This window comes from Simochromis diagramma, unplaced genomic scaffold, assembly GCF_900408965.1.
Source record: "Simochromis diagramma unplaced genomic scaffold, fSimDia1.1 OVJJ01000565.1, whole genome shotgun sequence".
Classification (NCBI taxonomy): Eukaryota; Metazoa; Chordata; class Actinopteri; order Cichliformes; family Cichlidae; genus Simochromis; species Simochromis diagramma.
Window position 1 is genome coordinate 3,542,886 of NW_024387304.1, and position 23,536 is coordinate 3,566,421.

At 42.5% G+C, this 23,536-nt stretch overlaps 1 protein-coding gene across 6 annotated transcripts in view; it reads left to right on the forward strand.

Annotated features, from left to right (window-relative positions):
• Positions 1–23,536, forward strand: part of ttbk1a (tau tubulin kinase 1a) — a 61,316-nt gene that overhangs the window by 6,204 nt on the left and 31,576 nt on the right. For 5 of the 6 annotated variants that reach the window (XM_040004138.1, XM_040004143.1, XM_040004139.1 and 2 more), the window contains 8 exons: positions 2,178–2,336; positions 2,710–2,857; positions 4,973–5,046; positions 5,891–6,031; positions 6,575–6,679; positions 9,249–9,341; positions 16,611–16,676; positions 17,262–17,354. In XM_040004138.1, coding sequence (XP_039860072.1) covers positions 2,178–2,336; positions 2,710–2,857; positions 4,973–5,046; positions 5,891–6,031; positions 6,575–6,679; positions 9,249–9,341; positions 16,611–16,676; positions 17,262–17,354 — 879 coding nt within the window. The remainder of the gene's footprint in view (positions 1–2,177; positions 2,337–2,709; positions 2,858–4,972; positions 5,047–5,890; positions 6,032–6,574; positions 6,680–9,248; positions 9,342–16,610; positions 16,677–17,261; positions 17,355–23,536) is intronic. The other variant, XM_040004141.1, reaches the window with a different exon arrangement.

The window sequence follows — 23,536 nt, forward strand, 5'->3', positions numbered from 1 at the left end:
ATAATAAATATAGCATAATGTAATTTACATATTTAAGATAATTGTACCAAATCTAAAGTATACCATAAATACTATACTAATTTATGCTTTGTATCCACTGTGCATCACATAGTGCTTTTGATAGTATATTTCCAAAATGGATTTTGTTACACATTGTCTGTTCTCATAGTCTGTAGCAATATATTTGACTATGGCACTATAATAACACGTAATGCATAGTATCGCAATTCTGATTGGCCATTTACTCTGCACTGTGCTTACTGTCGTCCAAGACTATTCCAGTGTATCCGGGGAGACTGTGTGGTCCCACCCTCTGCAGTGATTGGTGGCTCAGCAGTGTGTTGAGGCCTGCAGCAGGTTTCCCTACCTCTCCAGTGTTACAGTGACTCCCAGCTGCCTGGTCTCTGTGCAGCTGCTGCTGTTAAACAGATCTGTATCACTGTAGGTGCAGAGAAGCCTCCTCCCCACCTTCCCAGTCTGTCCAGTTTTCTATCAGAGTTGGCCTGACTGAAAATGCAGTGGACACGCTCCCTTATTATCTGCAGTCCGCCTGAGCTCTGCATGCACTGATGAAAGCCCATGGCATTGCATGCAGAACAGCATGGTTTGGGGACTCACATGTATCACTCTGAACTTAAGATTTCTTCTATGGATCCACTGAAAGCTGATAACCATTCATGGCAGATATCCTGTATAAAAGCAGAGAAAAGCCAGAGTTCTGTTCAAGTTGAATGGCTGGAGAACACTAAGGTAATGGCTGACTACATGAATTAAGTTTTTGGCAGTGCCTATTAGACTGATGGTCAGTGAGCTGACAATATTTAACAGGGGAACCACATCCTCCAGTCACTACTGTTAATGAACTGTGTTGCCTAATTCAGACTTATCACCTCCTGAAGCAGTTCACTGCTTTGACAGTGCAACAATTCACTCAGCATCGATGAGTCCCTGCACTGTTTGTAGATCTGTCCCATTTGCAACGATCAAAGCATGGTTGAATCTTGCAACAATAACAGGTGATATTGTATCAAACAGACAAAAAGATCTGTAAGGATTTGTTTTTCCTGGAGTAGTTTTCTCAGGCAGCGCTCACTCCAAGGTTGTTTTGTGCCCAACAAGCTCCTTATGATCTTCCTAGTCTCATGAAACTGTTGCTAAGCTTAAACGCAAACACATCCGGCACATTGTCAGGTACCTCATTCCAATTGCGTGATTTATGGAGTTTTTGAGAGCAGTACTGCCAACCCTTATTTAATTTCCTAAGGTCAACTTGGATACTTTCTTTGAAAAAAAAAAGAGTTTTTTGACCCAAACAGTAAATCATGTTATTAGTAACTGCATTATAAATTATTCTGGCAGTCCTATATGTGTGTATGTGAGAGAGAATTAAACACAGAAGGTGAAATAGATAAGTTTTATAGATTCATTTTTATTACCTAAAAATGTCTATTACTCCAAATGTTAAAAGACCACTTAAAGTAATGCAGTTTGCACATATTTCTTAAAATTGAAGTGAAAAGTGTTCCCATGCCATACTCATGGTTGTTAGTATTTTTTGTTGATTAAATCCATCTTGTTCTAATCTACAGTAAACATTGCAAGGTGTTGGCTGTTGGGCTGTTGCAGCATCTGACCTGCAGCTGCAGTCAGGATAAGAATAGAGCATTAGACTGCTTCCTCTGCAGACATGATATTTGCTCCAGTTACTGCAAATACCATCACGCCATATGTCCGTGTAGGTTCTTAGTCATCCAGGTCATGGTAGTCTTCAGAGCTTGAGAAAACAAGGCAACTGGACCGCTTTAGGTTTGCAAAGATGTTTCCCCTCTCTTCTGAGAGAACTAAAGAAGCTTCTTGGAGAGGTAAAACATCTTCTCAAACCTAAAAAGTCCAGTTGCCTTCTTTTCTCAGGGTCTCAAGATCACGCCATACCCAACCCCTCTTGCACCCCGCACCCCACTGACCTGTACCCTGATCCAGCTGAAGAATGGCTTCTAATGGCAACCAGCCACCTCTAATGCCTGTTGTTATAATAATAATATAATAATGTTGCCATGACTGTCAGCAGCAGAGAGCTCTGGTTAGACTGGGAAAATCCCAGTAACAACATTGTGTGTATAAAGTATTGACTGTCTTTTCTTACTTCCTTTTTCTCCTCTCATCCTCCCTGCTCACAGATAAATGGCTCTTTTAAGTTGGGAGCTGCTCGTGTTCTGTCTAGCTGGCAGATGCAGTGCCTAGTCCCTGGCCTCCAGGACAACGCCAACATGAACGGAACATCCGAGCAGGCCGACATCCTGCCTCCAAACTGCATGGTCAAGGATCGATGGAAAGTGGTGAGTCTGGAAAGTTCGAATCACTGATGCCTCATGTTCAGCTAAATAAATTGACATTTAAACTGGCAAAGAATTCAAACATTTAAACTCGAGGGTTTAGTGGAAAGACAAACTTTTTTTTTATTTTCTGTTTGAGCTTCCTTTGGATTCTGAAGTACAAGGTTGCTTAATATAGCTCGTGTCTCAGCCAGTCAGGTTGCAAAATGAAGGCTGTTTGCACTTTACTAATCAATCTACTGTCTCACTGAGCTGCAAAGACCCAACACATCATGAACTAAAGATAAAAAAGAATGAAGAATGAAGTCTTTTTGGAGGTTACAGTATGTTACTTTAAGATAATTAAGAGCTCTTTGCCCTGCAACCTGTGTTCCAGCTAAAGAAGATTGGCGGGGGTGGGTTTGGGGAGATCTATGAAGCCTTGGACTTGCTTACGCGGGAAAATGTGGCCCTAAAAGTGGAGTCAGCCCAGCAGCCCAAACAGGTGCTAAAGATGGAGGTGGCAGTGTTGAAGAAGCTGCAAGGTAAGCGCTGCCAAACCATCTCCTACACTGATTGCTTTGGGCCAGTGGTTCACAGTGGAGGTGATTAGGTTTAATTATTAGGAAAACCATAACTGACTGCAAAGACGTTGTTTATACAAGCTTCCAGTTGTGGAATTGTTAGTGAGTAGAATTCAAGAATGTTTTTTAGGTCCAACTTTCAGAGTGTGATTGAGCCCCTTTGATCTTCATCACATAAGGTGTTTTTAGCAGCAGGGCGGTGACCTTTCAAGAGTCTTTGTCTTGTAACCCTCGTATGCTGCTACATTCCCTCTTCTGCTTCACACCTGGTTGTCTTGGACTTGTGTTTCACTTTGTTCCTCTGATTTTCTGTGAACTGTTACCAGTACATCTACAAGCTGGCACTGAAGTGGCAGGTGAAGTGGTGGGAATGGGAATTAGTACCTCCAAGTCTGAGGCCATAGTCTAAGCCAAGAAAGGGTGGGGTCCCCACTTCAGCTCAAGGACAAATTGCCTCCCCAGTTTAAGTTGTGTCGTGGGTGTCGCGAGACGATTTTCACATCACATCCTGTGTCATGAGACACAATCTCTGTGGCGTGTCGGACGGCTTTTTGATTTTTGTAACTTGTGCATTGTGTTGCAGTCGTCGCAGCTGGCTTGAAGACACAAGTGTATGATCATCCTGCCTATTTAATCAGAATCCTGCACCAAAGCTCAAAGAAATACTGACACACAGAGAGATAACGCAACAGTTTGCAAACCTGAGTTTGTGGAAACACTTGACTTCTGCTCCTCCTTATCAGCACGTATGATGTGATATTGTCTGAGTGGCGACAACTATTGTCTACTGAATACTTAAACATCCGTGTGATAATGGTGCGTTTTTAACAAAGCGATCACTGTGGAGGGTGTATTGGCACTTTTATAATCTCTGAAAAATAGGATAGCCCTTTATTGTGATTGTATATGTTCAACAAAATTTGGGTGTTCCACACTAACTGTGCAGATATTAAATATGAATAGTAAACAGCAGGTTTAAAAAAAAAACCATGAGAAACATACACAAATATATTTCTCACTGCTCACCGCCACACCTGCATTGCACAGATGCAACCATTTATACCTGCTATTAAGGTGCAGGAAGCCTCTGTTGTATTCTCCTAAACAATAGGTGTTGCCACTCAGACAATATCGTACGCACTGATGAGGAGAAGTCAAAACTAGAAGCCAAGACTTTGTCAAGTGTTATTTTGTAAAGTTCTCTCCACAAACTCAGGTTGTTCTGTTTTTAATTTATTTTTTCAGTGTTTATTTGATAGAAAGAGTAAAGAGTGACGGGAAAGTGGAGGGGGAGAGAGAGGGTAAGACATGCAGCAAAGGGCTGCGGGTCAGATTCGAACCTGGGGAGGCTACTCCCAGCCGCACGGCATGTAGGCACCTGCTCGTCGCAGTGAGTTAAACCAGCACCCACAAACTCAAGTTTTTAAACAGTTGGAATGTCCTCCCCTTAGTGTTAGTATGTCTCTGAGCTTCTGTGCAAGATTCTCAGTAAACACACGATTATACACCCATTGTGTCTATTGTGTCTAGCGACACAGGATTTGATGTGAAAATTACACCACTACACAAGCAATGTGGCGAGCATAAAAATGGCCTTACGTTGGTCTGCTGTGGTGATGAGGGAATTAAGCATAAAAGCGTAGCTGTTGATTTACTGATCAGTGTGCATTCCTACCCTCCACTGTGGTTGCAAGCTTTGGCTAAAGCTTTCTCCGAAGTGTGGCTGGCAAAGAGGATGAGAGGGGCTCAAAATAGAGGCACTATTCCTCCACATTGAAGGAAGCCAGTTAAGGTGGTTCGCATATCTGATATAGATGGGCACCTCCTGGGTCAGGAGCTTTAGGCACGGGAGAGTAAATCTCTCAACTGGCCCAAATAACGTGGAGGAAATGGCTATTGAAACATAAAATAGATACATCTCTGAAAGAATTTAATCCAATATGTAATTTTCAGGGTGCTAAATATATAAGTCTTTGTAAATCGAATTAGTTTAGTAGAACAATATTTGTTTCGTTGAAGTTGTGGTACATTAGGAAAGTGTTTATTAGCCTCCTCTCTCTTCTTTTTCCCTTCCAGGGAAAAACCATGTTTGTAAGTTTATTGGCTGTGGGAGAAACGACAAATTCAACTATGTCGTCATGCAGCTTCAGGTGAGTCACTGTCTGGATGCATGTCAACCACAGTCTTTTACTGGGAAGCATAACAGTGTAGAGGGACACATAACACACAGTAATAAGGTAGATTATTGCTTTAGCATTTAAAAAATTCTGCTTTGAGGAAGCACACCAGGAGGAAGTCTTCATGTTGCTGTCATGTTAAGATCTACCAAATGTATAGGTTTTGCAGTCTTAAAAAAACCTTTAATTCAATTCAATTCAATTCAATTTTATTTATATAGCGCCAAATCACAACAAAAGTCGCCTCAAGGCGCTTCGTAGATACAGAGAAAAACCCAACAATCATATGACCCCCTATGAGCAAGCACTCTGGTGACAGTGGGAAGGAAAAATTCCCTTTTAACAGGAAGAAACCTCCAGCAGAACCAGGCTCAGGGAGGGGCGGCCATTTGTTGCGACCGGTTGGGGTGAGAGAACCTGCTGGAGTGCAATTACATTAATATAACCCCTGCTTCAAGGATTCAGCATTTGGTATTATGACTTCCTGCAATGTAACCAGAAAAAATACATAAAATAATGAGGATAAGTGTAATTGACCTTTAATAAAGTCATAGCCAGAATGCAAACAGATGAATTTACTGGTGACAACCTTTTAATGTTGCCTTTGCTGATAACAGCACAGAACAGTCCCAATTTATTTGAACCTGGTGTATTTCTCATTACTGTTGCCACTGTGTCTCCTATGAGTCATATCCAGTTTTGCATTTTCCACGTTATTATTAGATTACTTTTTTGAAACCTGATCTTTACACATTTCAGCCTGACTAAAAGCAAGCAGAAATTAAGTCCCGCTGTCTTGTCACTGTCTCTCACCCAGGGTCGTAACCTGGCTGACCTGCGAAGGAGTCAACCCAGAGGAACCTTTACCATGAGTACCACTCTGAGACTTGGGAAGCAGATCCTGGAATCCATTGAAGCCATCCACTCAGTGGGCTTTCTGCACCGCGACATCAAACCGGTACAGGTTTCTTGAAAAATTCTGCAACCTTGTGCTTCTCCTGTAGACTGAGTTCCTGAGTTAAAAGTGATTTTAGGTAGAGATTATTTACTGATATTAACTTTTGATTTTTCTTGCCCGGATGTGTCAAAATGGTAATGAATGCTTTTCCCCTAAGCTATAGTTTTCTGCAGGCCAAATATAGGCGAGTCCATGAGCTGGTTGAGCATTATTGACTAGTTTCTGTAATACCAGTAGAACAGTCCAAATGTCTGCAATTTGGTAACAATTTAATATAAGTAGCTGAAAGTTTCTCAATTTAAAACGTCTATCTGGTTTCAGGTGAACTTTGATACTTTAGATCTTTAGGTAATCTAAATATCAAAGCAAGCCAATAAAACCAGAACAGAAGGGGTGTTAATAGGATGTCGGATGAATAGATTTTTATGTAAATGAGCAGAGGTAGAACCAAAGTTAGAGGACCCATATACCCTTCACGTTTCTTGTGTGCAGATGCTTTTAGATTAAACTAGTTGAGTGATGCACTGTGTTTTATTTCTGCAGTCAAACTTTGCAATGGGACGGCTCCCCTCCACCTACAGGAAATGCTACATGCTGGACTTTGGTCTGGCAAGGCAGTACACCAATACCACAGGAGAGGTCCGCCCGGTAAGACACTTAGTCTGTGAAAGCGAACCTTACCAAAAGCTGAAGCACAGCACTGAAGCTCATCTATTACAGTGGAGATATTGTTGGAGAGAATATTTGTAACTCAAGGTTCATTTGCTAGTTTTTGCTAGTGTTTTTTCAAAGAACAGCAATTATTATAATAAAGTCACTAGAGGTTTGAAGAACGTATGGAGAATTATTCATGCGTATTGGATGTTAGGGAAAAAAAATAATCAGAGGTAGGACATATATGCTTATTTTGACTCTGCGTATACTCCAAGCCTAAACCTAAACGGACAACATAGTAAAAAAATTTCTCAAGCATCATTTTTTTTAGCGTTTTCTTACAACTTTGTTATTTAATTTCTTATTATGGTCCTATACACAACACATATGTCATTTCTTTCTGTGTTAGGATTCAACTTTATTGTCATTACACAGGTATAAATACAGGGTAACAAAATACAGTATGCATCTAATCACAAGTGCAAGAGCAGTGAGTGCAATAGGAGCAGATTATATGCCGATAAGGGTAGTATAAAAGGTGGGAATAGTTATGAACAGATTATGTACAAATAAGTCAAGTACACAGATGCTTATATTGCTATACAGAGAGCAAATGTACAGATGTAGTTATGTATATATATGTACAGATATGTACAGATGATCTGTATAGCATACAGACGGACAGATATACAGATGTATCAATGTGTGGTAAATATATGTACAGTAGTGGGAGCATAGTGCTATGAACAGACTATAATAGTGAACAGTGTACGCACTATAACAGAGACTATGCTATATCAGTGTCCTAAACTATAGCAGTAACCAATATGAGATAGTTTCCTTTAAAGCTGCAAAAAATACCAAAGTAAATAATAAAAAACTACACAGGTGCACAGACTCAGGCAGACAGATGGGTGTGTTTGCTGCACTGCAGTACATTCTCTCTCATTTCCTGTGAGTCTTTACAATATCGGATCAATGATTCGCAGTACTCAATAACAAATCTCAGGGATTCATGTGATAGTTTGCTGTAAACTGACAGAAGTGGTTGTTGGGCTTCTAAACAGCTTTTGTATCGATCAGGTCTCTTGGTATTTGTAGTTTCAGTGTGATCAGACACAGCTGCTGCTGTTAGGCTCTCTCTTGCTTTTTTGTCTCTCTACCACACTCAACACAGCTATTTTTAGATCAGCGAGTATGTATAGTGCTTCCATTTGCTGTCAGCTTGCTCCTCGTCACTTTATCTCCTTACTTTCATTTTTTTCTCTTTTCCTCCTCTCCTCATCCTTTTATGCCCCCTTGTTCCTTACCTCTCCTCACCTATTCATCTTTTAACCAGCTCCCCTGTTCTTCTCCTGCAGTGTTGTGTTCCTTCTGTTGCAGCAGTCAATGAATATTTGATGCTGTAAAATGCGTCACTGGGTGAGAAACGTTAGCCCCCCCACGCACTTTCTCTCTGTCACTTCCAGTCTCTCCACCCATCATCTTTTGTCTCCCAGTCTCTCTCTCTCATTCTACAGCTGAGTCAGCTTCAGTGCAGTGATCTGAGCTCGCTCTTTCTCACTTGATTCACCCCTCCCCCACTGTATCTTCCTGCCTTGCTTCCTTCTTTCCCCATTACCCCCCTCTCTTTAACCAACCCATTGTCTCTTACATTTATTGGGCACTGATCAAAGAAGAACTCCTTCAAGCTTTCATTCAAGCAGAAACATCTGTGTTTTAGCAACAGCAACGTTCTCAGTGTTTTGTCTTTTCATTTCCTGCCGGCACCAGAACTTGCAATGTCCTAACCCTGAGTCTCATTGACTACAACATGATGGTAATTTTGTAAATCATGGTACCCTATAATTTCCAGATTTGGGGGTTGGTGTACCTGTTAAATTGCTACCATATGCTTGTAGTATCTCTTGGTTTCTAAGTCAGAGCTACCCCTCCTATCTGGTTTCATAACACCCAGAAGGCAACAACAAAAAACACTTAGCTGAGACTTCACCTACTTACAAATGCAGTGTATGAAGTACACTCAGTAATTTCTCAAAAGTGTCATTATTGTTTGCAACAGCTCTTGTGTGTCCAACACTCATTTTGGGACTGTTAACAGAAAGTTGTCATCACATCTTTTTTAGCCAGACCTACCATACATTAATTTTCAAAAATTTGACACTTGATCTGAAAGTGAACATATCCTGATGAAACACATGCTCAGCAGATACAAACAGCAGCCTGAATCTGTTCTTACAATTTGCACGTATCAGCACAAGCTTTATTTTTTCATCTTGACTGTTGAGGTTGCTACGTAGTGACAAAATTTTTCACTTGTGGTATTTGGAAACTAAAGTATGTTGAGTGAAGTACTCTGTAGAATGAACCGATTGTCCAGTGAGGCAACCTGTCCAGCTGCTTGTGGATCAGGTCACTCTTTACTGTGAAATTTTGTATGATGTTCACTCTCTACTGATCACCTGCCATCAGTTTTTTTTATCAAAGATTTATGTTCTGATTTTTTTCTTGTTTTCTTCTTATCAGTTCAATGTGATTTATGTTCACCTTTTTTATGTTTCAGTGTTGTGTTTGTCTTTCTTACAGTTCCTTTGGATTTATGATTTTGACGTGCATGCCTCCTGTTTCTCCATCATCTCCATGGTTACCCAGGGATGTGAGTGGTTTCTATAGTGACAGACGGGTCACAGCCACATCGAAAGCTACGCACCAAAGTGAAAGCTGAATTAAAAAAGAAAAGGAGCAAACATGACATAATGTCTACTAAGAGTTTTCTAAAATCCACATATAAAAATAATCATGATCGTTACAATAACTGTAATGAACTGTGAATGTGCTAGAAGCCCTATCAGAAAATGGTCTGGCAGCACAGAGAATTTAGGCACTAAATTATACAACTTGTACTTGAAAGTGAAATTCAGATTTGATTTTTGTCCGGGAAAAAAAACCCTAGATGGTGGACAAAAACCTAAGTATACGGTAAGTCAGTTCTATAAACTAAAAAAGGACACAATATAAATTGTTTTTTCAAATTTATGTAGGTCATGAAGCCATCATGAAATTTCTGTTTTTATGGGTATTTTAATTTGTGTATTTCTACTTGTATTTATCCATGAGTTTCCCTCCCATGTAAGGTAGGACATTATTAAAAGAGAAAATATCATGTAGATTTTATGTAGATAACAAATTTTTGCACGTACATGCAAACTTTGATGGGCTCGTCAGTGATATCTGAGGGTTCAATATCTTCCCCAAGGACACTTTGACATATAGACAGCAGGAGTTCCATCTTCTGAGTAGAAAACAACCTGTTCTAGACCATGAGAAATAAAAAACCAAGAAAATTTGTGAATGCCATAGATGACAATTGAGTCAGTGAAGAGTATAATGGGCCCATCCAGGAGTTGTGACTGAAACAACTGATAATACAACACATAGTACAATGTGAACTACTAAATCCTATGTCCCTTTCTGCAAATTGCTAACAAAAATGTCAGGGTAGTTTCAGACTTCTACAGTTGACTTCTACTTATTTAAATGTGTATAATTTAAAACTTAGACATTCATAAAAAAAGAGTGTAGTTCACTTTATGTTTTTGTTAACAAGTAACTTGAAAATGGACACTGTCTTGAATTTTTAAATGTTAAATGGACTTTTATCCACCTATCAAGTACAGTGGTGTGAAAAAGGTGTTTGCCCCTTTCCTGTTTTCTTCTTTTTGTCACACTTAAATGTTTCAGATCATCAACAAAAAAAAAAAATAAGACAACGATAACATCAGTAAACATAAAATGCAGTATCTAAATGAAGGCGTTTATTATTAGGGGAAAAAAATCTAAACCTAAATGGCCCTGCTTGAAAACTTGGTTGGGCTGCTCTTAGCAGCAACAACTGCAACGAGCAATTGTGATAACTGGCATCAAGTTTTTTACAGCACTGTGGAGGAATTCTGTCCCACTCATCTTTGCACAACTGTTGTATTCCAGCCACACTGGAGGGTTTTCGACTATGAACCACCTTTTTAAGGTCATGCCACAGCATCTTACCTGGAGGTCATGACTAGGCCATTCCAAAGTCTTCATTTTGTTTTTCTTAAGCTTTTGTGTTTTGGCTGGTTTGCTTTGGATCATTGTCCCGCTGCAGAACCCAAGTGCGCTTCACCTTGAGGTTACAAACAGATGACCAGACATTGCCCTTCAGGATATTTTAGTAGACAGCAGAATTAATGTTTCCATTTAGCACAGCAAGTCTTCCAGATCCTGAGGAAGCAAAACATCCTCAGACCATCACCACCATATTTTACTATCGGTATGATGTTCCTTTTCTGAAATGCTGCATTACTTTTATGCCAGATATTTGTCATATCAGTCCACAGAGTATATTCCCAAAAGTCTTAGGGATCATCAACATGTTTTCTGGCAAAACTGAGACAAGCCTTTGTGTTCCTTTTGCTTAGCAGTGGTTTTCGTCTTGGAACTCAAATGGCCACAAAGGCCATTTCTGCCCAGTGTCTTTCTTATGGTGGAGTCATGGACGCTGACCTTAACTGAGGCAAGCGAGGCCTTTAGTTCTTTGGATGTTGTTCTGGGATCTTTTGTGACCTCTTGGATGAATTGTCACTGCGCTTCTGGGGTAATTTTGGTTGGCTGTATACTCCTGGGAAGGTTCACCACTGGTCCGTGTTTTTGCCATTTGTGGATAATGGCCCTGACTGTGTTTGGTTGGAGTCCCACAGCTTTAGAAATGGCTTTAAAACCTTTTCTGGGCTGAGAGCTCTCGGTTACTTTGTTTCTCATTTGTTCCTGAATTTTTTTTGGATTGTGGCATGATGTCTGGCTTTTGGGGAGCTTTTGGTCTACTCCACTTTGTCAGGCAGGTCCTTTTTAAATTGATTTCTTGATTGAGAACAGGTGTGGCAGTAATCAGGGCTCAGTATGTCTAGAACAACTCAACTTAGCTTTCCAAAGATGTGATATAGATTTTTATTCTGACATTTCAGAATTATACAAAAAGGCCCTTTTCAGGGAACACAAAATGGGTTAACAATTTAAAGCTGTTCCGCAGCAATGGAGGTTGATCAAGCCTTAAAAGCTGGTGCTACTAATTCCTATAGGTGTTGTAATTTTTCTAGATTACTTACAACCCCCTCTGTCTGTATAAAAGCAGTGGTGGAACACACTGTGGTACCATACCCTTGTGAGCTTTAGTTGAACGATATTGTACGGCAAAAAGTAGTGTGTTGCCACAAAGATGGCAAGAAAAAGAAAATTAACAATGGAAGAGAGACAGACCATCATAGCACTTAAAAGAGTATGTCTTTTCTACAGAGAAATTGCAAATAAAGTCAAGGTGTCAGTGAGTACAGTTTCCTTCATCATCCAAAGGCACTCAGAAACAAACTGACAGCAAGAGGTCTGACAGACCCAAAGACACAACTGATTCAGAGGACAGCTTGCTTGATAGGTGGCTCGCAGGACAACAGCTTTGAGCACAGCTTAATAGTGGTCGTATAAGCAAGTCTCAGTTTCAACTGTGAAAATAAGACTTCAAGCTGCAGGTTTGACAGGATGAGTTGCAGCAAGAGAGCCATTGCTAAGACGTGAGAATAAAACAAAGGGACATGCCTGGACACCGCCATTGGACTACTGAAGACTGGAAGAAAGTATTATGGAGGGATGAATCAAAATCTGAAATCTTTGATTCATCATTCAGGATCTTTGTACACCGTCGAGTAAGCGTGAGGATGGTTCCACAGTGTGTGGCATCAACTGCCAAATGAAGGAAGGAGGAAGTGTGATGATCTGGGGCTGTTTTGCTGGATCCAGGGTCAGTGACTTGTACAAAGTGAAAGGCACCCTGAACCAAAACAGCTACCACAGCATTCTGCAGCGCCATGCAGTACCCTCTGGTATGCACCTAATTGGTCAGGGGTTCATCCTACAGCAAGATAATGACCCAAAACATAAGTCCAAGCTATACCAGAACTACCTCAGGAAGAAATAACATGATGGTGAGCTTGAAAACATGAAGTGGCAGCACAGTCTCCAGACTTGAACCCCATCGAGCTGGTTTGGGATGAACTGGACGGAAGAGTGAAAGCAAAGCAACAGACAAGGTCCACATTTATGGGAACTTCTGCAACAGATATGGGAACAACTTTCTTTCTGAAGAATATTTGATTTCTATTGTAGAAAGAATGCCACGGGTGTGTTCAGCTGTTATAGCTGCCAAAGGTGGCTGCTTTGATGAGTCAAAGTTTAGAATATATTTTGGTCTATAAATTGATTCCATGATTTCTTTTTTAACTCCAATTGCTTATTTGTACTATGCTTTCATTTCAGAGTGCAACGGGCCAAAACACTGCATAGTTTTCAATAAAAAATTGGAAAAACTTGTGTGTTCTTAAACTTTCGTCCTGTAGTGTAGGTTTGGATTTTTTTGACTCTTAACAATAAACACCTTAATTTAGAAACTGCATTTTGCATTTATTTCTGTTATCCTTCTAATTAATTGCTTTTTCATGTCACTGTATTAAGTTATCGGCTAGTAGGTGTCTTGCTTCTGTGTGGCAGAAGCAAGTACTTTTTTATGGTGAGACTAAAGGCCCTTTCACAGCGTATGTCTGAAATCTCAAAAATTGAATGTGTCAAGAATATTTTTCAGGCTCACCAAGTCAAGTATTCTTACTCATTAACACCACCAACACAAATTTGTGGCATTTATTTTTCGAACCAAATCGATTTTTCCAATTTTTTGGGATACCAATGAATAGATCTGACTAAGATCACTGTATTTGGCAACAAGTGCACTAATAGCACAAATCTTGCACCTTTACTGAGTATACAAGGATATGGTAATAGTAAAATGATACAATTGTGTTCCCAAATCTGCTAAAAAGACTTCAAACTGCCTCACTGACATCCTGAAATATGTACGAATGCAGCTCCAATTCTGGGATCAAACCATAATATTCTTTAGCAGCCGCCCTCTTTTGGGAACTGGATGAACCCAGAATATCAGTTTGTTCCTTTTCTCGTTTAGGAACATCAGGACCAGTTCGTTATCCCTTCATTTAAACTTCATTTTTTTCTGTCTGTTTTTGAGGACGAATTTTACGCACGCATATATGCACGTTTGGTGTGTATATGGGTTACATGGGAAGATCCGTAAAATTTGGAATTTCATGTTGTTTTACACAACAAATTCAGTGTGCAATTGCCTTTAGACTAACTGTCCAATAAATGTATAGATAGAAAAGTACATAAAGCAATTCATTAATTGATGTAAATCTAAAGACTCAAAGTTGAGTCATAAAAATGATTAAAAGTTAATTGTGTCTTTTTAAAAATGTATTTTTATCTCATATAGTTATTTATATAAGCATATATACATAGATAAAGGCATTACGCAATCTACATATAATATCCAAATGCATAATCAGATTTTAACACTACTATTAAGAATAGGTCATAAAAAACAGCCCAAAAAACAAATTTGAATAATATTAAAGTGGAATTCTGTAAATTGATACTTGCGTGTGCAGATCACTCTGATGCAGTGTGTTCGTCTGCTGGTGTCTTTGTGTCTTATTTTGCTTATTTTTCTTTTGATGTCAGAAACACGTGTATAAAGATCACATTGATGTTAAACAGGATTGCATCTGTTTCTTTCTAAAGCTCCTGTACTACAGAGTTATGTTGACACTGGGTTGAATGTTTGATGCTATATATCCACTTGATCGTTTTGTTTACAAGTTACATGTTTTTAATGATTTATTTTGTCACAATACTTACAGTTTATTTTCATGCCAACACATAGGGTATGCTAAAGCCTGACCAGCACAATGTTGCTGTGAGTCAGCTGGGCACTAGATTTCAGTTTGCCAGAAAGAGCAGCACGTGCCTCAAGTAAACAGAAATCCACATGTACCAACAACAATAACAACAACAACAATATAAACATAACACACAAATAGTTTGTAGAGGCTGAATCACAGTAAAATGGCTAGGCTAGTGGCTTCTTAACTGATATTACTGATTGTCTGTTTACACTATTTACATGCTCTTATTTGTACGTATTTATTATTTTGTCCATTTAGCCTTTACGTCTACACAGTAGTTCAGTAAAAGCACTTTCTGAATTTGTTTTTTTGCATGCACACACCCTCTGCTGAAATACAGCACTTCAAAGTCCAGTGTTAAAAACATTTTTTATGTTTGGATTCAGCCGCAGCAAGCTACAAATGATATTTGATTAGTCTTATAGTCAAAACAAGCCAGTCCATGTTGGCATTATTTACTGTTATGTGTGCCGAGTTAAATTGAAGTAGAGAGCATACCCAACTGAGAAGATAAGTAGGTTCAACTTCCAGTAAAATCAACAGCTCAAGGAAACTTTTCTCATCACAAGAAGAATGTTTTCCTCATAAAACAATTAATGAATAATAATTAAAAATATACAGTCAAGGTGTTAATAGTGTTTGTAGCAGGTAAAGTTTGGGAATCCCTCTCACCCTGCATACTAATTCACTCTCCTTTCAACAAAAAAGATAACAGTGGTATGTTGAAAATAAATCAAATGTGAAAATCTGCAAAACTTACCCTTGTGTACCCTTGTAATTTTGATGATTTGAATGCATGCAAGCAGTTATTAATCAAGCTCAATAACTGCTTGATTACTTGCAACCCAAATTGGTTGGATTAGATCGTTAGGCCTTAAACTTCATAGACAGTTGTGTCCAATCATGACAAAAGGTATTTATGGTGGCCCATTGCAAGTTGTGCTTCTCTTTGACTTTCCTTTGAAAAGTGACAGCCTGGGATCCTCAAAGCAACTCTCAAAAGAAGAAAACATTGCTCAGTATCATGGTTCAGAGGATAGCTACAAAAAGCTATCTCGGAGGTTTAAACTGTCAATTTCAACTAAACCCAGTTCTGGCAGGCCATGAAAAACACAGGAACGGCATAGGCAGAGGATTGTGAGAATGATCACCCCAAAAGACCTGGAAGAAGATCTTTCTACAGATGGTGCATCTGCAGCACAATTTGCTCAAAGAACATCTGTATGGCAGATTGATGAGTAAGGAGCCCTCTCTGCGCTCACGCATCAGAGTCCGTTGTTGTATGTAAAAGCTCAAACCCGATTCATTGTGCTTTGGACTGAGGAGACGAAAGGCTTTGCATGGCAGAAGAAGAGCACCCCTTTCTAAGAAAAACACCTGCTACCCACTGTCAAATTTGGTAGAGGTACCATCATGCTGTGAGCCTGTGTGATGAATTCAGGCCTTTGTTAAAGCTGAGAGTGGGATGAATTCAACCCAGTTCTTCAGGATAATGTTCAAGCAGCAGTCACAAAGTTGAAGTTGGGGTTGAATATTCCAACAAGACAATGACCCGAAGCACAGTTCAAACTGTAGAAAGGTGTTCAGAAGTAGAATGTTCTTGAATGGTGGTCACAGTCCCCTGACCTGAATATCATTAAAAATCTATGGGATGATTTGAAGCAGACTGTCCATGCTTGGCAATTTAACGGAGAGATTTAGTATAGAAAAATGGTCAAACATACCTCCATCCAGAATCCAGACACTCATCAAAGGCTATAGGAGGCATCTAGAGGCTGTTTGATTTGCAAAAGGAGGCTCAACTAAGTAATGATATATGTCTATTGGGGTGCCCAAATTTATGCACCTGTCTAATTTTGTTATGATGCATATTGTATGTTAATCCAATAAACTTTATGTTATTGCTGAATCACTACTTTTTCCATAAGGAATGACATATATTAAAAGGAAGCCAATCACCCAATGATAAACACAAATTCAAAAAAAAAAAAGAGAGATTCCCAATCTTTTTCATATTAGTGTAACTGGATGTGAACTGGATGCATGTTGTTGCAACTGCTGACTTTTTTGCATCCTCTTTTTAGCCAAGAACTGTGGCAGGTTTTAGAGGGACCGTCCGCTACGCTTCAGTCAATGCTCACAAAAACAAGGTCAGTACTGTTTGTTTGTCTTTAAAGTATAACCTCTGAGTTGGCTGCAGAGTTGGTGGTGAGCCTCTTGTACCTAGAAATGGTGCAAGAGGCTGGGAGAAGCAACGTGGATTTGTGAGGTAGAAGTTACCACTCTACCATCTACTGAAGAACACACTGTGGTAGAGGACCTTGGTACTCCCTAGCCCAGAGCTCTCAGTTCAAGTGCAAGAGACGGATCATTCTGCTCCTTTTTATTGATAAACAAATATAACAAATATACAGATCAAATTGCCATCGTTGTTCTATATTTATATTTTTGTAGGAATTTTGCCTTTTTGCAGTTTTAATGATTATGCTCCTGAACACACAGCCAATGTGCAGATTTGTTTACAAAAGTTGCTTCATACTTGTGAAAGATAAATGCAACTCAAGCTAGTCTGATTTGATACTGAAACACCTAACCTTAATGCAATAAATATTCCATTAGATTACCTGTCACCCCACAACACCGTCTTAATTAGCGATTTTAATGACACAAGTCAGAATGTGAACATTCTGTTTAGAATGTTATGCTAACAATGTCTTCCTGTTGTGCTCCTCCAGGAAATGGGTCGCCATGATGACCTTTGGTCATTGTTTTACATGTTGGTGGAGTTTGCTGTTGGGCAGCTGCCTTGGAGAAAGATCAAGGATAAGGTCAGAAGGTTTCTTGTTTCTAGTTTTTATGAGATGAGATAGCCTTTATATCCACCTTAGTTACTATTACTTGTTTTGGTAGTGCCTCCATGAATCATACAAGGTGTTAAACATATTTAACGTTTTGTCCTGCTTCTTTAAATACATCTATGTTTTAAAAAAGTCTGTCTGTGACCTTACATTATCCAAAAAGCAGTCAGAATTTGATCTGTTTTGATCAATGTATATATATATATAAAACAACAACACCCAGCACGCCCCTGCGGGCGGTTTATCCTTCAAGCTCGGGTCCTCTACCAGAGGCCTGGGAGCTTGAGGGTCCTGCGCAGTATCTTAGCTGTTCCCAGGACTGCGCTCTTCTGGACAGAGATCTCCGATGTTATTCCCGGGATCTGCTGGAGCCACTCGCCTAGCTTGGGAGTCACCGCACCTAGTGCTCCGATTACCACGGGGACCACCGTTACCTTCACCCTCCACATCCTCTCGAGCTCTTCTCTAAGCCCTTGGTATTTCTCCAGCTTCTCGTGTTCCTTCTTCCTGATATTGCTGTCATTCGGAACCGCTACATCGATCACTACGGCCGTCTTCTTCTGTTTGTCTACCACCACTATGTCCGGTTGGTTAGCCACCACCATTTTGTCCGTCTGTATCTGGAAGTCCCACAGGATCTTAGCTCGGTCATTCTCCACCACCCTTGGGGGCATCTCCCATTTTGACCTCGGGACTTCCAGGTTATACTCGGCACAGATGTTCCTGTACACTATGCCGGCCACTTGGTTGTGGCGTTCCATGTATGCCTTGCCTGCTAGCATCTTGCACCCTGCTGTTATGTGCTGGATTGTCTCTGGGGCATCTTTACACAGCCTGCACCTGGGGTCTTGCCTGGTGTGATAGACCCCAGCCTCTATGGATCTTGTACTCAGAGCTTGTTCTTGTGCTGCCATGATTAGTGCCTCTGTGCTGTCTTTCAGTCCAGCTTTGTCCAGCCACTGGTAGGATTTCTGGATATCAGCCACCCCCTCTATCTGCCGGTGGTACATACCGTGCAGGGGCCTGTCCTTCCATGATGGTTCCTCGTCTCCCTCCTCTTTCTTGGGTTTCTGCTGCCTGAGGTATTCACTGAGCACTCGGTCAGTTGGGGCCATCTTCCCAATGTATTCTTGGATGTTCGTTGTCTCATCCTGGACTGTGGTGCTGACACTCACCAGTCCCCGGCCCCCTTCCTTCCGCTTAGCGTACAGCCTCAGGGTGCTGGACTTGGGGTGAAACCCTCCATGCATGGTAAGGAGCTTTCTTGTCTTTATGTCAGTGGCTTCTATCTCCTCCTTTGGCCAGCCTATTACCCCAGCAGGGTACCTGATCACGGGCAGGGCGTACGTGTTGATGGCCCGGATCTTGTTCTTACCATTCAGCTGACTTCTCAGGACTTGCCTGACCCTCTGCAGGTACTTGGTGGTTGCAGCCTTTCTAGCGGCCTCTTCATGGTTCCCATTTGCCTGCGGGATCCCCAGGTACTTGTAACTGTCCTCTATGTCTGCAATGTTGCCTTCTGGTAGTTCAATCCCCTCAGTTCTGACTACCTTCCCTCTCTTTGTTACCATCCGACTACACTTCTCCAGTCCGAACGACATTCCAATGTCATTGCTGTATAGCCTGGTAGTGTGGATCAGTGAATCGATGTCTCGTTCACTCTTGGCATACAGCTTGATGTCATCCATGTACAGGAGGTGGCTGACAACTGCTCCATTCCGTAGTCGGTATCCGTAGCCAGTCTTGTTAATGATCTCACTGAGGGGGTTCAGGCCTATGCAGAACAGCAGTGGGGACAGAGCATCTCCTTGGTAGATCCCGCACTTGATGGTGACTTGTGCTATGGGCTTGGAGTGGAGTTGGCCTCCAGTGTTGTACGCCACATCCCCATTGAGTTCCTGATGAAGGCTCTTAGGGTCCCATTGATCTTGTACAATTCTAGGCATTCCAGTATCCAGCTGTGGGGCATTGAGTCATAGGCCTTCTTGTAATCAATCCAGGCAGTGCACAGGTTGGTCAGTCTGGTCTTGCAGTCTCGGCTGACTGTTCTGTCTACCAGTAGCTGGTGTTTTGCACCTCTGGTATTCTTGCCAATTCCTTTCTGTGTCCCACTCATGTATTGACCCATGTGCCTGTTCATCTTAGCCGATATGATGCCTGACAGGAGCTTCCATGTAGTACTGAGGCAGGTTATTGGTCGGTAGTTGGAGGGGACCGGTCCCTTCTTGGGGTCCTTGGGGATCAGGACTGTCCGACCTTTGGTTAGCCATTCCGGGTGTCTCTCGTTAACTAGCAGCTGGTTCACTTGTGCTGCCAGACGCTCGTGGAGTGCAGTCAGCTTCTTTAGCCAGTAGGCGTGAACCATGTCGGGCCCTGGTGCTGTCCAACTCTTCATACTGGAGACCGTTTCTTGGATATCTGCCACTGTGATGGTTACTGGACCCTGTTCAGGGAGGTCGCTGTGGTCTGCCCTCAGATCCACTAGCCACTGAGCATTGCCGTTATGGGTTGCGTCCTTCTCCCATATGCTCTTCCAGTATTGCTCCGTCCCCAGCCTTGGTGGTGCTGTTCTCTTATTATTATTGTTCCCTTGCCCCTGAGAGTACACCTTTGCTGGAGAACAGCTGGTTTATTCTCCTGCCTTCTATCTCTCTGGTGTACCTCCTCAAGCGGCTGGCCAAGGCTGTGAGTCTTTGCTTGGCAGTTTCCAAGGCCTCAGGTATGGACAGCTTGCTGTATTTCTTATGCACCTTCTTTGTCGCACCTTTCTGCAACTCCGTTAGTTGGCTAACCTCCTTCCGTGCTACTTTGATCTTGCCCTCTAGCCTCCTTCTCCATGGAGGGTACTGCCCCTTGTGGCTGTTCAACTTGTAGCCAAGCATCTCACTGATCACTGCTGCCGTATTGTAGATCAGCTTGTTAGTGTCGGTAATCGTGGTTGTAGGTATTGTCCGTAGTGCTGCATTAACATCATCTAGCAGACCTTCTGAGGGTACTTCACGTAATCTTGGTAACCGGCTACGGGGGATCCAGGTTTCAAGCTTGGCCATTATCCTATTTTTCAGGTCAGTTCCTCTCGCACTCAACGATCCTTCTCCTATCGCACTTGGGGCTATGTACCCAATCTCGGGTGGGGGTGATGATATCTCCCCCCTGACCTTGCCGTAGCATTTGTGTTGTACCTCGTCAATCTCTAGCTGTGAGAGCAGTCCCTTCTTTCGAATGTTGGAACACTGAGCTACTAGTTGTTTCGCCGTCATTGTGGATGTTAAGATAAGATAAGATAAGATAACCTTTATTAGTCCCACACGTGGGAAATTTGTTTTGTCACAGCAGGAAGTGGACAGTGCAAAAGTTATGAGGCAAAAATTTGAATACAATAAGAATAAATACAGTACACAACTGTACAGAATAGAATAAAATACTATATACAGTAGAATAAAATAAAGTAAATATACAATAAGATAAAAATAGAATACAAATACAAATACTATATACAACTGAGTAAAAATACAACGATGCCAGAAAAGATTATTGCACATTAGTGTTATTGCACACGTATGGATGTGTGTGCTTTATCAGTTAAAGTCTTTATTATGGAGTCTGACAGCAGTGGGGAGGAAAGACCTGCGAAATCTCTCCGTCCCACACCGTGGGTGCCGCAGTCTCCCACTGAAGGAGCTGCTCAGTGCTGTCACAGTCTGCTGCATGGGGTGGGAGATGTTGTCCATCAGGGATGACAGCTTAGCCGCCGTTCTCCTGTCACTCACCACCTCCACTGGGTCCAGAGGGCATCCTAGAACAGAGCTGGCCCTTCGGATCACCCTGTTCAGTCTCTTCCTGTCCCCAGCAGAGATGCTGCCGCCCCAGCAGACCACGCCATAAAAGATAGCAGAAGCCACAACAGAGTCATAGAAGGTCTTCAGGAGTGGGCCCTCCACTCCAAACGACCTGAGTCTCCGCAGCAGGTACAGCCTGCTCTGCCCTTTCCTGTAGAGGGCGTCTGAGTTATGAGTCCAGTCCAGTCTATTGTTCAGATGAACACCAAGGTACCTGTAGCTGTCCACAGCCTCAATGTCCATACCTTGGATGTTCAGTGGTTGCAGTGGAGAATGCTTGTGCCTGCGGAAGTCTACCACCAGTTCCTTGGTTTTACTGGCGTTGATCTGGAGGTAGTTCAGCTGGCACCAGTCCACAAAGTCTTGGGTCAGACCTCTGTACTCCTTGTCGTCCCCATCAGTGATGAGGCCGACTATTGCAGAGTCATCAGAGAACTTCTGCAGGAAGCACTGGGTGGAATTGTGGGAGAAGTCTGCAGTGTAGATGGTGAAGAGGAACGGAGCCAGAACCGTTCCCTGTGGGGCCCCCGTACTGCAGACGACCCTGTCCGACACACAGCCCTGAGTCCTCACATACTGTGGTCGGTCGGTGAGGTAGTCCAGGATCCAGGTAGTGAGGTGATGGTCCACTCCAGAGTTCACCAGCTTGTCCTTTAGAACCGAGGGAAGAATGGTGTTGAAGGCACTGGAGAAATCAAAGAACATGATTCTCACAGTGCTCCCAGCGGTCTCCAGGTGAGCGAGGGAACGATGTAGGAGGTGAATGACGGCATCATCCGCTCCAATGCCAGGCTGGTAGGCAAACTGAAGTGGGTCCAGTGATGAGCTTATTAGGCGCCGAAGCTGAGCCAGGACCAACCGCTCCAGGGTCTTCATCAGGTGGGATGTCAGAGCCACCGGCCTGTAGCTGTTGAGGTCCTTGGGGCGTGAAGTCTTTGGCACTGGTACAACACAGGAGGTTTTCCAGAGCTGTGGGACTCTTCCCAACCTCAGGCTCAGGTTGAAGAGGTGCTCCATCACCCCACACAGTTGGTCTGCGCAGGACCTGACGACCCTCGAGCTGATGCCATCTGGACCCGCTGCCTTCTTGCCATTAATCCTCCTCAGTTCCCTCCTAACCTGGGTGGTTGAGAGAGACAGGCTGGAGCCTTGTGTTGAGTGTGTATTGGATTCTGCAGTTGGGGGTGGGGGGGAGTGAGCAGGGTGAATAGAGGAGGTGTAAAGTGTCTGAGGTGGAACAGCAGCAGTGGGGGTGGGTGAGTCTGCAGCCGATGTTGCAGACTGCCTCATGGCTGAATCAAATCTGTTGAAGAAATGATTCAGTTCATTTGCCCATCTCACATCCCTCCCAGGCAGAGAGTTCTGCTGTTTGTGGCCCGAGATGGTTCTGAGGCCTCTCCAGACTTCACCAACGTTGTTTTGTTGAAGCTGGTTCTCCATCTTCTGCCTGTAGCTCTCCTTCCCATTCCTTATCAGTCCCCTCAGCTCTCTCTGCACCCTTTTCAACTCCTCTTTGTCTCTGGATTTGAAGGCCCTCCTCTTCTGCTTGAGGACGGTTTTAATTTCTGGGGTAATCCAAGGTTTGTTGTTGGAGAAACACCGTACAGTCCTGGTAGGTACAGTGTTATCCACACAGAAGTTTATATAGTCAGTAATGCATGTAGTAAGGCTGTCGATGTCCTCTCCATGGTCATCACAAATCACCTCCCACACAGTCGACTCAAAACAATCCTTAAGAGCCTCCTCGCTCTCCTCTGACCATCTCTGTACTGTGCGGGTGGCTGGTGGCTCCCTGCGCACTAAGGGCTCATACACAGGGACAAGGTGCACCAGGTTGTGATCAGATCTGCCCAGGGGAGGGAGAGGTGATGAACTGTATGCCTCTTCTGCATTGGCATACAGTAAGTCCAGTGTTTTATTGACTCTGGTTGGGCAGGTCACATACTGGGTGAAGGTGGGCAGTGTGGAGTCCAGTGAGGCATGATTGAAGTCCCCTGATATTATGAGAAGGGCTCTCGGTGATTGTGTTTGCAGTCTGCTGACCACAGAGTGGAGAGAGTCACAGGCTGCATCCGCGTTGGCCGAGGGGGGGACATACGCTGTTATCGCGATAACATGCGAGAACTCCCGGGGCAGGTAGTACGGACGCATGCTAACGGCTAACAGCTCAATGTCTCTGCTGCAGAGTTGCTCTTTTACAGTGATGTGCCCAGGGTTACACCATCTGTCGTTCACAAAAACTGCCAGTCCCCCTCCTTTCCTCTTACCGCTGTCTCTGGTCCTGTCCGCTCGCAGCAGCTGGAATCCCGGTAG